The 15,504-nt window shown below is 46.6% G+C and overlaps 2 protein-coding genes across 2 annotated transcripts in view; one reads left to right on the forward strand and one right to left on the reverse strand.

The window, feature by feature from the left end:
• snd1 (staphylococcal nuclease and tudor domain containing 1) overlaps positions 1 to 15,504 on the forward strand; it is a 1,317,969-nt gene that overhangs the window by 1,165,586 nt on the left and 136,879 nt on the right. The window contains exon 20 of the mRNA XM_072471188.1: positions 11,647 to 11,716. Coding sequence (XP_072327289.1) covers positions 11,647 to 11,716 — 70 coding nt within the window. The remainder of the gene's footprint in view (positions 1 to 11,646; positions 11,717 to 15,504) is intronic.
• Positions 1,433 to 1,982, reverse strand: LOC140387897 (macrophage migration inhibitory factor-like). The gene has a single exon (XM_072471185.1). It carries the CDS (start codon positions 1,938 to 1,940, stop codon positions 1,593 to 1,595), a length of 348 nt encoding a protein of 115 aa, XP_072327286.1. The 5' UTR covers positions 1,941 to 1,982; the 3' UTR covers positions 1,433 to 1,592.

The following is a 15,504-nucleotide window of genomic DNA, read 5'->3' on the forward strand; positions in this document are numbered from 1 at the left end:
AAATTGCCCCTTAATTGGAAAAAAAATTATTGGGTACTCGAAATGTATTTAAACAAAAACTTTATTATTAACACAGTATTAAACTACATTAACATTATAAAAGTATAGCTTACATTTACCAGCTAAATAATGCTTAATAATAAAATGAAACATTTGAACTCCTAACTGATACCTCCTTTATTTCCAATCAAGATAAACCCATCAGAGATCAAAACCACTCTTAAATAAAATTGGCAAACACAGGATTACTTGCCATTCCGGATAGAAAGTTATTTGAAAGACTGCTTGGAGAGAGAGAGAGATCATTTCAGTAAACAGCCTGCAGATCCCTGTCTGTCAGATTAATGCTGAATCTGGCAGCTTTCTGCAAAAGCTGTTGTTCGGCTCACAGCTTCCAGAAGCTGAAAGCCCGCCTGCTACCGACCTGCATCCTCCCATTGCTTACATCATGTTCATTCCGCTCAAAACCTACTTTCTTAAGTTTAAACACTATATCACTAATTATCTACTCCCCAGAAATCATAACAAAAACCCATTAGGCACCTGCTCATATTCACTGGGTCACTATCTTCCCCGCTGGGTCATTGTCTTCCCCGCTGCGTCATTGTCTGTGCGGAGTCTACACGTTCTCCCCGTGTCTGCGTGGGTTTCCTCCGGGTGCTCCTGTTTCCTCCCACAGTCCAAATATGTGCAGGTTAGGTGGATTGGCCATGCTAAATTGCCCTTAGTATCCAAAAAGGTTAGGAGGGGTTATTGGGTTACGGGGATAGGACGAAAGTGAGGGCTTAAGTGGGTCGGTGCAGACTCGATGGGCTGAGTGGCCTCCTTCTGCACTGTATGTTCTATAAGCGTGACTTAAAAGAATGATGATCTCACTTCTACAACATTTTAATTGCACATTTTGCAGCCAGAATCTGTCTGTCTTTTAAACTCGGATTTTAAAAAAATACTGCAACTGATATATACACACTTTAACTCAGACTTTTAGAACATTACTGCAACACATATCATGTAATATATATACCAATTTCTTACATTCATCGCAAGTCATTAATGATTAAAGTACTTCCTTTTTTACCTGTCTTTATTATCTCCTGATTTATTCTCCGCCTGACGTATAGCTACTGTTTGGAGGCCTGTAGACTATTCCCACCATTGTCTTCCCCTTGTTATTTCTTACCTCCACCCATATGAATTCTACATCTTCCAATCCAAGATCATGTTTTGCGATTGTACTTATTCCATCTCATAATAACAAAGCTACCCCACCACTCTTTCCTTCCTACTTGTCCTTACGAAAAGTCACAGACCCCTGAATATTTAATTCCCAGTTTTGATCTCCCTGTAACCACATCTCTGTGATGGCTATAAGATTATTCCCATTAACCTCAATTTGTGCCATTAGTTCATTTATTTTGTGCTGAATGCTATATTTATTTTTTTTTGTTTTTGATGAATCTATTTTATTGTTAATACAGAAATTAGACATAATTTCATGAATCATCTCTCTGGTTCAGAGGCCATTAAGACTGATGAAGACACAAACCACATTTTTAATACAGTGATCATTCAGGAAAGATCTGCATCAGAACCTAAGCGAAGGTGCCGCTATTGAAGCCAACATTAGCAGGCTCCAGGTCTTGGAAAACGATGTACATCCTGTCAGGAGAAATATGTAGGTGCTTGTTTACCAGATCAAACAGCACTTTTGAGTAGGTTTTGTTCTGCTTACTGCCGATTTTGCCAATGCTGGAGAGGCTCCCGAGAGCACAGGGTTCAGAGGATCCTCCGAAGTGAAGGATCTGGTCAGGCACAATGTGCACTGCGATGTACTTCTTGGGTTTGCCCAGTTCCTGGGCCAACACCATCGTCAACTCCTCGGCCAGCCCGTCCGGGACGGTGGAGCGGCTCAGGTTTGTGTTCAGCACGAACGTCGGCATTTCTCCTCCGATCAGCGACTGTGCCAGACTGCAATTCACCGCCCTCTCCTGAATGCTATATTTATTTGAGCAAAGAACCATTAATTTTGCCCTGTCACCTTTTTTCCCCCTTTTTGACCCTATTTGTTGCTTTTTAAAAATGTTTGTGCACTCTGGGTATCATTGTCTAAATAGCTGCCTTGTAATGCTGCCATAGCCTTTTGCTTTGTATCCTACATATCCCTTCTTCAGAGCTGCGCCCTCCTCTTTTTCGATTAAGTCCTCTCTATTCCCTAGTTATGTGGTTTGCAAGAACACTGGTTCCAGCACAATTCAGCTGGAGGTCATCCCAATGATACAGCCTCCACTTTCCCCAGTACTGATGCCAGTGCCTCACACACTGAAACCCACTTCTTCCACGCCAGTCTTTGTCATGTATTCATCTCTCTAATTTTATGTACCCTGTGCCAATTTGCAAGTGCCTTGGATAATAATCCAGAGATTATAATTTTGGAATTTCTGTTGTTCAAACTATTTAGACCCCCTTTCCTCGTTCTACCTATATTGTTGGTACCTTCATGAACCACAACAATGGGATCCTCCCCTTCCCACTGAAAGTTCCTCTTCAGCCCGAAGCAGATGTCCCGAACCCTGGTACCAGGCAGATAATACAGTCCCGGCAGTTCCAATCCTGGCGAAAGAAAACAGTGCCTGTTCCCGTAACTATACTATCCTCGCCAACGGCTGCAATAGGGGCTGGTTTAGCACACTGGGCTAAATCGCTGGCTTTGAAAGCAGACCAAGGCAGGCCAGCAGCATGGTTCAATTCCCATACCAGCCTCCTTGAACAGGCACCGAACAGTTGGCTCATCCTCCCTAAAGTCCTCATTCTCGACCACACAGGGAACAAGAATCTCGAACATGTTGAACAAAGGCAGGGCTGAGGCTCCTGCAGTGCTACCTCTCCTGCCTCGTTTCCTTGAGATTTCAAACTAACTAGGTCAAAAGGCTTAATCTTTTCCAGCTCTTTTTCACTAAGGAGCATAGGTGTATGGTTAGTTAGCCCATAGTACACATGGAAGAGATTGACTGCAAATAAAACTAAGCTCAGGAGGTTGTTGGAGTTCAAATGTTTTGCTCTGCTTCAGATTCCTTTGCCCAAATGTGTATTTTTCCACCTCTCCAAAATTCTTATCAAATGTTGGATAATAACCTTTTGTACAGGACAAAGAAATGATATTTGTTTTGGATCAATTATTGACTGACAGCAATTGTTAGAATCATCTTTTCAACAGCAGCTAGATCCCAAAAACAACACTAGATTTCAACAGATGTTGACTTACACAACTTCCCTGTGATTTTGGATTGCTCAGGGGACCTAACATAATCCTGAAACACATTGCCACTGAGGAAGCAGTACATGTGGAGGTTTTTAATGTGCCTGGTTCTCATTCTTCCCTTAGGATCTGTAGAGATCAAACATTTTTCTCTGCATTGAATGGCTATTTCCTTTCTTGAATGTATCAACAGATTTGTTTTTTTATTCTACCAGTGGGATTACGTGGATAGTTCAGTCGATTGGGTAATAAATAATAAGTGGTACTTTTGATTCCTCGTTTGTGATGAATTAGTGGGATCTCCCCCAAACAGCCTCTCCCTCCCCCCCCCCCCTCCGCAATTACAGTAAAGTATGTAGATGCTCAGCTAGTACGGAATGAAATGTGATGTTCCCCATAATCAAACAATTGGAGGCAGTCCAAAACGAATGGCTACTTTGCCAAAGTCCTGGAGGACAGGCGATGCTGTGAAACCGCCTGGCCAGTCCCACCATGCGCTTGAAGCAAAGAAAAAATGGCCAATCACCTTTATTTTGTTGCAATTTTGCATTTTGAGCACATGCAACTGGGATTTGCAACAGAGCAAATATTTTGATTTTACTTTGATTTGGTAAAACGACAAGTAAAAGAGCCATTTCCTGATGTTTTCGGACTTGATACAAATTATTGGTTGCAGCAGTTCTAGTATTGGTATTGTTTTTACCTGTCTAGGAGCACTTACTCAGTAAGTCAGAATGAAACAAAAAGCCTGGTTTGGCTTAGCGATAGAACTCTTTCTCTGAATGTCCCTTTACTTTAATTAATTTAGAGCATTTGTATAAGTATTGTCAATGTTTCACGATAAAACAAATACTTGGAACATTTTACATTGTCAGAGAACAAGAGAACAGTTCCCACTTTATTCATTTTGGGGAATATTGCCTGAGTGAGGAGTATTACCCAAGGCAAGAACTCCAAAACGCAATAGTAATCTTGGCTGTTCTGGGATTAAATTTTGGGCGCGATTCAACCAAAAAAGTATCATTTTGGGTGAGTTCCGCCAGCTTTTTGGGTGAGATCCAGATCAGTATTCACCCACACTTAGTTGTTTTTTTCAGCCTTGGGAAGTTTCTCCCCCAGTCTAGCCCACCCTTGGGGCGCATGGTGGCACAGTGGTTAACACTGCTGCTGCACAGCGTCAGAGACCCGGATTTGATTCCGCCCTGTGTGAATGTCTGTGTCGAATTTGCACATTCTTCCCGTGCCTGCATGGGTTTCCTCTGGTCCTCTGGTTTCCTCCCACAGATCAAAGATGTGCAGGCTAGGTCGATTAGCTATGCTGAATTGCCCCTTTGTAGGGTTACAAGAATAGGTGGGGTTTGGGCTTAGGTGGGGTACTCTTCAGAGGGTCGGTGCAGACTCGATGGGTTGAAATGCCTTCTTCTACATTAAGGATTCTAAGATTCTTTCTATGAATCAGAGTTTGTGCAGGTTCAAGCCTCACTCAGTGAATTTGAGTACATGATATTGGCTGATACTTCAATGCAGCACTGAATGCAAGATTAACCCATGGTATAGCTCAGAGAAGAGCACGCGAGATTTGCTAGTGTCTTGGCTAAATTTTTCCTTCAGCAGCATTGGCACAGCACATCAACAGGGCATTGTTGTTCCACAGGGCGAAATTAACGGAGGGGCCAGGGGTTGCACCTGCTGGCTAGAGAGTAGGCCATATCAACACCTTTGAAGAAGGCCCGCCAAATTAACTGCTGGCCAGGCATTTAACTGGCCAGCGGACAAAACGTGCCCAAAATCAAGGATACCCAAATCAAAAGCCCACCCACCAGGAGCTTCCAGCCAATTAGAGGACAGCAACTCTCCATTGCTCAACAGCGTTGCCTCACTGGGAGGGGTGACTGCCAGCCTACACCCACCCGAAGCCCAGGATTGCCATGGGCCCAGGCACAAGCGTGTGATGAGGGGAGGAGAGTTGCGGGGTTGGGTGATTGGCAGCAGTGATTGGGGGATGGCTCTTAACAGGCTCTTAGCAAAGCTGGGACCCTCAATCAAGCAGTGAGTGACTAAGGGACCCACCCCCAGGGGCTCGCAGAAAAACCTGACAGTCTTTGCTTTTCGGGCTTTCCACATGGCAAGTTCTCCACCTGCCACTGGGTGGATGCAAGCTGTGGCAGGATGAAGTCCTTAGGTGGGCATTTATTGATGGTAGGGCAGGGAAGCTCTCCATGAGCTTTCCGGCCATTGATTTAATCAGAGCAGTGACAGAAAGGTGGCGGAGTTCCCACCTGCCCTCCTCCCACCATCAAACTCGCAATAGCAGCATTATGATACAGAAGCGTGCCATTTGATCTATTGTGTCCATGCCAGCTATCTGTAGATTGTGGAACTTGGTTCAATAATAGACTGGCAAATTTGCCAACAAACAAAAAGCTCATCCGTGTCTTTCTTGGCGTCAAACTGAACTATTCCAATGTGCTCTTGCCAGCATCTGATGACAGTGGTACTGCACCACATTTCTTACTGTGCCATACTGTGATTCTGCATTTTCAGTGAGAGAAGTGAAGACAGGAAAAAAATAGAGTACACAAAAAAACAGCAGGGCCGTCATAGAAATTGAATGCACATCTTTCATTGTATTTACTGCCTCACTAAATTTTGCTGCAAGTGACAGCTCTTTTACAGTCAACTACAGTTAAAAATATAAGCTGCTTGGTTTTACCTTATTGCAGCAGCACACATTCGCTTTCTCCTGTGTCTTGGAAGCTGTGACCGGATTGCTGGCTGCAGTCCTGCCCAATATTTAATGGAGAACTTTATAGTACTGTTCAACCAACCCCAGCTTTGCCCTACACATCCACACTTCCAAACCCATGATGTCTCTGATCCCGCATCTCTCCCTATTAACGTGTACCATTAATACTTGTAAGCTTGAGGTCTCCAATGCTTTTCTTGTCTCCGCTAGTCTCTAACTCGCTCAGAACACTGGGCCCACATCTTGATCATGCCTTCCGTTGATGCCCTAATACCCCACCAATTTCCCTTCACTCACTCATCAATATCTTATAGTTAGATAACATCTTTAACAAGGTTAAATATCCCACGGCACTTCGCAGGAGTATTGACGACTGAAATTTGGCGATACGGTGATATTAGGACAGTTAACCAATTGCTTGGCCAAAGAGGTAAGTTTTAAGCACTATCTTAAAGGAGGAAAGAGTACAGTGTGTTCCTGCACTTCCCGTTCCTGTGCTAGCAACTTACTGCTCATTATCTGCTCCCACATTGATGCCACTGTAATATCCCACACTGGGCCTACGGGGTTGGAATACCTGTCTTTTCCGTGCTCCTTGCAGAGTGTGAGCTCCCCCGCTAGGCCGGAGTATCTCAGTCAGCTAAAGTACATAAGGCCGGCCAGTAAGGCACTGACAAGAGAAGTACCCAGCAGGGGCTACTCAGGAGTGTAAATATTCTGTTTGTAAATTAAACTTTGTTCTTCTACTTGGTTTGGACACTGACGTCCTTATTAAACTGGCGATAAGGAGTAAACTAGTTTGCTTCTCGACACTGCGACCTGCTCAGCTGAGCCACCTGCCCAATTTTATTGACCCAGGTTTGGATTCCTTTGATTTGTCGTGCCTCTGTTTGGGCGGTTAGATGCATTTGACGCCAGTGTTGAAGACTAGAACCAGTACACTGAACGACTGCATTATTTCTTCCGGAGAACACGTGCTTGACGGTCATACTGTGGACCGCATACGTTCGGAATGATCCTGAGTCTCACGTACCCGGCCAGATTCACGAACATTCGTCCAGCTCGTGACCCCATTGGTAATCGTTCAAAGATATCAGTTTAATACGATGGAAAGGTCCTCCAGTGAATCCTTTACCAGATTTATGTCTCGTCCACAAAGATAGCCGAGGTTTGTGAGTATGAACTGCTTTATCTGATATGCTTCGCCACCGCTTAGTCTGCGGCATCAACAAGATAGAAAAGCAGAAAAAGCTTTTGGCCGAAGTTTCCCTGACTTTTCAGCAGGCGCTGCAGATCTCCCTATCCCAAGAAAGTGCGGAATGCTGTGTCCAAGAGATACAAGGAATGGAGGTTAATGTTTTACATAGAATTTACAGTGCAGAAGGAGGCCTGGGTAGGGTGCTCTTTTGCATTGTCGATGCAGACTCGATGGGCTGAATGGTCTCCTTCTGCACTGTAGGGATTCTATGATTCTTTTATCTGGATGACCCAGAAGAGGCCAAGGATGAGGCTGAGATGCAGCTGAACTATTTGTCAGCGTCCCCTATTCGTGTTCCGATTGAAGTTAATGATCAAATGCTCCAGATGCAGCTGGATACGGGACTGGCTGCTTCTGTAGTGGTGCAGAGCACTTTTGATTTTATCAAACTTTGTCTCTGGCCAACACGACGGCACCTTTGACCTCTTATACCAGGAGACGGCTGAATATCGTGGAGCCCACCCCCAGTGCACCTTCCTCTGATTGTTGTGCATGGAAACGGCCCTAGCCTGTTGGGTCGCGATTGGCGACACCAGCTACAGTTGGATTGGCGGCATATCCTCCAAGTGGGCTCTGTGGTTTGTGTTTGGAACTAAGCAAATTTCCGGAGGTTTTCCAGCCTGGCTTGGGCACCATTAAAGGTGCCGTGGCCAAACTTCAAGTGGACCTGGGCGCCGAACCCCGATACTTTTGTGCACACCCAGTTCCCCAGCCATAGTGGAGAAGGTTGAGACCGAACCTCAGTATCTGGAGATCTTGGGCATTATTCAGCCTGTGCGCTTCGCTGATTGGATGGCGGTGATAGTCCTCATAATGAAGCCGGATAAGACAGTCCACCTTTGTGGAGACTATAAGCTGTCAATGAACCTGGCTTTGAGGTTAGACCATTATCCTTTACCTCGCATCGAGGATTTACTTGCAACATTGGCCTGAGGCTGTATATTCACAGAATTGGACATGAGCCACGCTTTTATACAGCTGGAGCTCGATAAAACCTCACAGAAGAACTTCACCATTAATACGCACACTTGACATCCATTCAGAGTCTCTTCAGCGTATACCGTCTTTCAGCGGGTCATGAAGAACATCCTGTGTGGATTGCCGCACGTTACAGTTTACTTAGCCGATGTGTTAGTCACAGGAGCCACGGAACAAGAAAATTGGCATAACCTCGAGGTAGTGTTGAAATGACTTACTGAATATGGGACCACCTGCGCCACGCGAAGTGCATGTTCCGCACGAGAAAAGTGGTCTATTTGGGATATCAGGTGGACCGAGATGGCCTGCAGGTTGCCGAGAAGGTACGGGCAATCAAAATGGCCCCCACTCCACGAGATGCCATGGGACTTATGCTCTTTCCATGGATTAGTGAATAATTATGGGCGCTTCGTTCCAAATCTGGCTACTGCCCTCGCCTCCCTCCACTTGCTTCTGAAAAAGCACCAGCCTTGGGATTGGAGCAAGGCCCAGGATATGACGATTAGCAAGGTGAAGTGGTTGTCTTTCTCAGGGGTGTTGTCACATTTCGACTCGTCAAAGCCATTGTATGTCACGTGCAATGCTTTCCTGTATGGCATTGGGACAGTTTTGTCGCATCAAATGGACGACGACCATGACCATCCAATCGTTTTTGCCTCTCGGACACTGGCAGCAGCCAAAAGAAAGTATGCCCGGATCGACAAAGAGGGTCTGGTGGTCGTACTCGGTGTAAAGTGATTTCACCAATCGCTGCCATTTTGTCATTGTCACCGATCACAAGCCTCTTCCGTGAGGGCAAGAGGTTCCCTCCTATGGCACCTGCGAGGATTCAACGCTGGGCTCTGATATTGGCTCCCTACAAATACTCTTTCGCGCACCGCCCAGGGACCCAGATTGCGCATGCTGATACCGTCGGATAAAACTCAGGTGACGGGTCAAATCCATGGATCCACCTACGGCGGATAAGGTGATTGCTGTCCTGCACTTCATGGATTTCTTGCCCGTTACTGCCTCGTGTATTCATGACCGGACGCTGCCCAACCCTGCAGTTGCCAAGGTGCTATATCTGGTGCTATATGATGGGCAACATCGGCAGCTACCAGGGGAATTGAAGGCTTTTCCCTCAAAATCGTCAGAGTTGACCGCGGGGGACGGCATCCTGCTGTGGGGTACCAGGGTTGTTGTTCCGGCAAAGGGGCAGGGTGCCATGCTACATGACCTTCACAACGGACATCCTGAAGAGGCTGGCGGAAAGCTACGCCTGGTGCCTGGGATTGGACACAGATATCGATTCTTTGGCCGAGTTGTGCTCCGTTTGCCATGAGGACCAGAAATTCCCTGCAGCGCATCCCTGCACCCTTGGGAATGGCAGGGACGCACGTGGGCCCACGTGGACGCCAATTTCACTGGTCCCTTCTTGGGTTTGATGTTCCTCGTCTTCTTGGACGCCCACTCAAAGTGGCTGGAGGTCCACAAGCTGGCGACAATCACCACCTGGGTGGCCATCGAGCGATTGCCCATTTCTTTTTCCACCCACGGAATTCCGGAAGTACTCATGACCGGCTACAGGCCTCCTTCACGAGTGAGGAATATTTCGCCTTTATGAAGAGCAACGGTATTCGCCACATCCACACCGCCCAATATCACCCAGCTTTGAATTGTTTGGCAGAGAGGGCCATGAAAGTAGTTGAACGGGGGCTCAAGAAACAAACATCCGGCTCAATGGACACAAGACTGGCAATTTTTATTTTCATACAGGACCACGGCACCTGCAATAACTGGGATAACCCCCACTGAGATTTTAATAGGCCGTAGACATCATACACGGCTGAGTTTGATCCTGCTGGACATAGACGCAAAGGTGCGTCATAACCAGGATCTGCAATGGTGTTGCCTAGTGTGGTATTATCATAAATGTAAGAACTGTAAAGGTTAATGAAATGTCTAGAATAGCCACTGGAGGGAGCAACAGTTGCAAGTATATAAGGCATTGATGTTAAGCCTTGTGGGGAGAGAGTAGTGCTGGAGTTAGCTAGAGACAGACAGAAGTAAAGATAGTGTGAGTAAGAGCAGATCATAGTTATAACAGTATAGCGATTAATTGTAGATGAGTGTAGTTAATATGTCAATAGTCAACTGTGTATTCTTTAGGAGTATCTGTCGAATCCAAATTAGTAGTGTTAATAAATTTATAGCTTTGTTCAAGCTATTTTGTAGTCTTTGTGAACACTACGCCAACCATCCTGAATTTAGCAATGTGAAGAGCACCACACCTAGTTCGACGTTGACCTCTTCGCTGCTTTGCACCTGACGATATGGTGATCATGCGTATCTTCAATGACGGTGCTCGCTGGCTCTCAGGGTTTGTCATCCACCAAACGGGGCTGGTCTCATGCCACGTTCTGGTCCGGGGGCACCTAATAAAACGATACCTAGATCACCTAATAAAACGATACCTGGATCACATTCGCTCACAGGTTGCTCCCTCGTGAAGTGCCTCAAAAGAAAACTGCTCTGGATCCTCCGGCTCCATTGCTGGACTAGCCTGCTGTGACATCTCCAGTTTCTCTCGATGCTGACATGCCTGACGTTGTCTTATCCGACTTCGAGATGGGGACGCAGAGCTCGGAGGTCGTGGCGATTCCACAGTTCAGCCGCCTTCTGACAATCGTCTGCCACATCATTCCTGCCGCTGACGGCGTTCACCGGCGCGGTATACAGTGACTGATCTGGCACATCAGTTCCATAAGGACTTACCAGAGCCAAAAAGACTCCGACGTCATCCGCCTGCTCCTCCGTCTCATTCCTCGCAGAGGAGGTTGTCGGACCTTGGGGTGGGAGGAATGTAATATCCTGCAAGGGGCCTATGGGGTGGGAATGCTCATCTTCCCCATGCTCTTTGTGGAGTATGAGCTCCCCAACTAGGAGCGGAGTATCTCAATCACCCAGAATATATTAGGTCGGCCAGTAAGTCACCAACCAGGGAAGTATCCTGTAGGGGTCTACCGGAGAATGTAAATATTCTGTATGTAAATAAAACTTTGTTCTTCTCATTTGGACTCCCGCGTCCTTATTAAAATCGCATTTATAACTGTGCCTTACAATCACACAGACAAACAGAACTTCAAAGTCTTGTAGACATCTCACAGTATGTGACCTGTTGAGAATGACAACAACGTAGATATTTCGGGGCCAGATTCATGCAAACCAGGAACTCCCATGCAAAAGCAACTTTGACAGTGCCCTTTTAAGACCAGCTACTGTTGTAGTATGTTGTCTACTTGTATATTACTTGTTTGGTACTGTGGGCCGAACACAAAGGCCAGATCTCAGCACCAGGCTTTGCTATGAACTGACCCCAAATTAACTTGTTATATCACTAATTCCTCTGTTGTGTTTTCAAAACAGGTACAGAGCTCGAGTGGAAAAGGTTGAATCGCCTGCCAAAGTCCATGTCTTCTACATTGATTACGGCAACGTAAGTATCCAAAATCCATCTGACCTTTTGCAGCACTCTCATTGTGATTATGCCTTCTACCTTTGGTCTTCCCTGTGTGGAAACACCTTCTCTACATCTACCCTAATAAAGCCTTCCATAAGCTTAAAGACCTCTATCCACTGTAAGAGTATGGCATGTTTAGTGTAAGAAAGAAAACCTTTTAAGAACATTAACTACATGGTAAAAAAAAAAGGACAGAAAACCCGAAGTAGCCAATTCCTTAATCCTGCTGCTGTTACCAGCATTATTTCCCCGCTCATGAGAAAATGGGGTTATTTGCAATGATTGTTTCCATGCCTGCCACAAATCAAAGTTTCATAAATGTTCTCCCTGAATTTGAATTCAACATTTATCTCTTTTAGTTATGATTCTCCTTCAACAGACATACTTATTAAAATTGTTCCTATTGATCGAACTGTAGCCTCAACCCAGACATGCAAAGTGATGTGCTGATCATCTCGCTCCAAGAAGGAGGGAACATATTGCCCAATGCTGCTTTCATAGAAGAGCGATCAAAAATTCACTTCCACCTCACTGAATTAAACATAACTTGTCCTTGTAGATAAGAACTAACCACCTCTGGGAATAGCAAATCGCACAAGGATGGGATCAGACTGGGCTGTGATACTGAGTGGCACACATGTTCATAACTCGCAGAAGAAGAATCAGCTTTGTAGCACAGTCTATCAGTGGAATGGCCCAAATTCTTTCAGACAAGGAAACAAAAGGGACAATTCTTTTTTTAAACTCTTAAAACTTCTGACTCATGCGGAATTGACAGGCAACCAGCTTAAGTGAATCAAAGAGCCAAACAGACATTCTCAAAGATCTGTACAGATATTGATCATTGTCAATACAGTGCCCAAGCATTCTGAAACTCTTAAAACTACAGATGGCTTATGATCTGCCCACATGTTGGTCTAACACAAGGATCACAAGGCGCAGTCAGTTGTAACCCTGTCTTTCCAACAATTCAAAATTGTTCCTGTCAGTTGTAAATGAGATGGAGGCGGGCAACACTGTGGTGCAGTGGCTAGCACTGCAGCCTCACGCCGCCGAGGTCCCAGGTTCGATCCCGGCTCTGGGCCACTGTCCGTGTGGAGTTTGCACGTTCTCCCCGTGTTTGCGTGGGTTTCGCCCCCACAACCCAAAGATGTGCAGGGTAGGTGGATTGGCCACACTAAATTGCCCCTTAATTGGAAAAATAAATTGGGTACTTTAAATTTATATTTTTAAAAATTAAAAAAGTAAATGAGGTGGAGGCAGTCAGGTTCCTAGTTACTCTTGTCTCTGCAGGAAAACACTGCCTATAATTATTACCAAATTTGCAATCTCATGAACCAAAGCCATAAGGACAATGCAGGAAATACAAATGTCACACTAATGTTGTAGAACAGCACCATCAAAGCCTTTTATCACCCTGCGCTGCTCGGCTATACATCATTAAGCCTTGCAGCTCATTTTAAAAGTTATAATCTGACACAGGCGCAATTAGCTGAATTGCCCACTTCTGTGATGTATCATTCAATTTTATGTTTATCTGCATATATCTCAAATTAAGAATAAAAAGATCTTAGCAACGGCAATAACAGGTTTTCTGGGCCCACAAAAATCAAACAGGTCACGCTAACACATAATAAAACTCCAAACAGAGTTTTCTCGAATGCATAGCTGGAGCCGATAGGCTGCATATGGTCCAGTAATTGTAATTTTTTTTTTTTTTGAAAATATATTTATTAAAGTTTTTTAACAAAACAAAACAATTTTTTCCCCTTACAAACAATGAACCCCCCCCCCCCCTCCCCCCGTAACAAAATAACGCAAAATCGCCCTGAGCAAGGTATATACATGGTAAGATGAAATATTTACAGAGCTTTATACATTGGCTCTCGCCCATTCGTGCCAGTTTCCCCCACCCTCCATGTTATTCCCCGCTCGTCCGTCCCCCCAAACAATCTCTCGTTCCCTCCCCCAGGGTTGCTGCTGCTGCTGACTGACCTTCCTCTAACGCTCCACGAGGTAGTCTAGGAACGGTTGCCACCGCCTGTAGAACTCCTGCGCAGACCCCCTTAAGGCAAACTTAATCCTTTCCAACTTTATGAACCCAGCCATGTCGTTTGTCCAGGCCTCCACGCTAGGGGGCTTCGCCTCCTTCCACATTAGCAAGATCCTTCGCCAGGCTACTAGGGACGCAAAGGCCAGAATGCCGGCCTCTTTCGCCTCCTGCACTCCCGGCTCGTCCACTACTCCAAATATTGCTAGCCCCCAGCTTGGCTTGACCCGGACTTTCACCACCTGAGATATTGCTCCCGCCACTCCTCTCCAGAACCCCTCCAGTGCCGGGCATGACCAAAATATATGGACATGGTTCGCCGGACTCCCTGAACACCTTCCACATCTGTCCTCTACCCCAAAGAACCTACTCAACCTCGCCCCCGTCAAGTGCGCTCTGTGAACCACCTTGAATTGTATCAGGCTGAGCCTGGCACATGAGGAGGAGGAATTGACCCTACCCAGGGCATCAGCCCACAAACCTTCCTCGATCTCCTCCCCCAACTCCTCCTCCCATTTACCCTTCAACTCTTCTGCTAGCGCTTCCCCCTCTTCTTTCATCTCTTGGTGTATTGCCGAAACCTTGCCCTCCCCGACCCATACACCCGAGATCACCCTGTCTTGAATTTCCTGTGTCGGGAGCAGCGGGAATTCCCTGACCTGTCGCCTCGCAAAAGCCCTCACCTGCATATATCTGAATGCATTTCCCGGGGGTAGCTCAAATGTCTCCTCCAGTGAGTGCCCCTAGGCTCGCAAATGTCCCGTCGATGAACAGGTCCTCCATTCTTCTAATCCCCGCCCGGTGCTAGCCCTGGAACCCCCCGTCCATCTTCCCCGAGACAAACCGGTGGTTACCCCTGATCGGGGACCACACCGAGGCTCCCACTGCACCCCTATGCTGTCTCCACTGGCCCCAGATCCTTAACGTTGCCGCCACCACCGGGCTCGTGGTGCACTTTGATGGCGAGAGCGGCAACAGCGCCGTCACCAGCGCCCCCAAGCTCGTTCCTTTGCAGGATGCCATTTCCATCCTCTTCCATGCCGCCCCCCCTCCCCCTCCATAACCCACTTACGGATCATCGCCACATTTGCTGCCCAGTAGTAGCTCCCTAGGTTTGGCAGCGCCAGCCCTCCTCGGTCCCTACTGCGCTCCAAGTACCCTCTCCTTACCCTCGGGGTTTTGTTCGCCCACACAAACCCCATAATACTCCTACCTACTCTCTTGAAAAAGCCTTTGGTGATCACGATGGGGAGGCACTGGAACACAAACAAATACCTCGGAAGGACCGCCATTTTGACCGACTGCACTCTACCCGCCAACGAGAGCGGCAACATGTCCCATCTTTTGAAGTCCACCTCCATTTGGTCCACCAACCTCGTCAGATTTAGTTTGTGTAGGGCCCCCCAGCTCCTGGCTATCTGGATCCCTAGATACCAAAAACCCCCCTCCGCTCTCCTCAGCGGTAGGTCCCCTATCCCTCTTGCTTGGTCCCCTGCCTGTAGTACAAAAAGCTCGCTCTTCCCTACATTGAGCTTATAGCCCGAGAACTCCCCAAACTCCCTCAAAGTCTGCATGACCTCCACCATCCCCTCCATTGGGTCCGCCACATACAGCAGCAGGTCGTCCGCGTATAGCGACACCTGATGCTCTCTTCTCCCCCCCCCCCCCTCCATTTATTAGACTCCCTCAGTGATATGGCCAAGGGTTCGATCGC

This window comes from Scyliorhinus torazame, chromosome 13 (genome assembly GCF_047496885.1).
Source record: "Scyliorhinus torazame isolate Kashiwa2021f chromosome 13, sScyTor2.1, whole genome shotgun sequence".
NCBI lineage: Eukaryota > Metazoa > Chordata > Chondrichthyes > Carcharhiniformes > Scyliorhinidae > Scyliorhinus > Scyliorhinus torazame.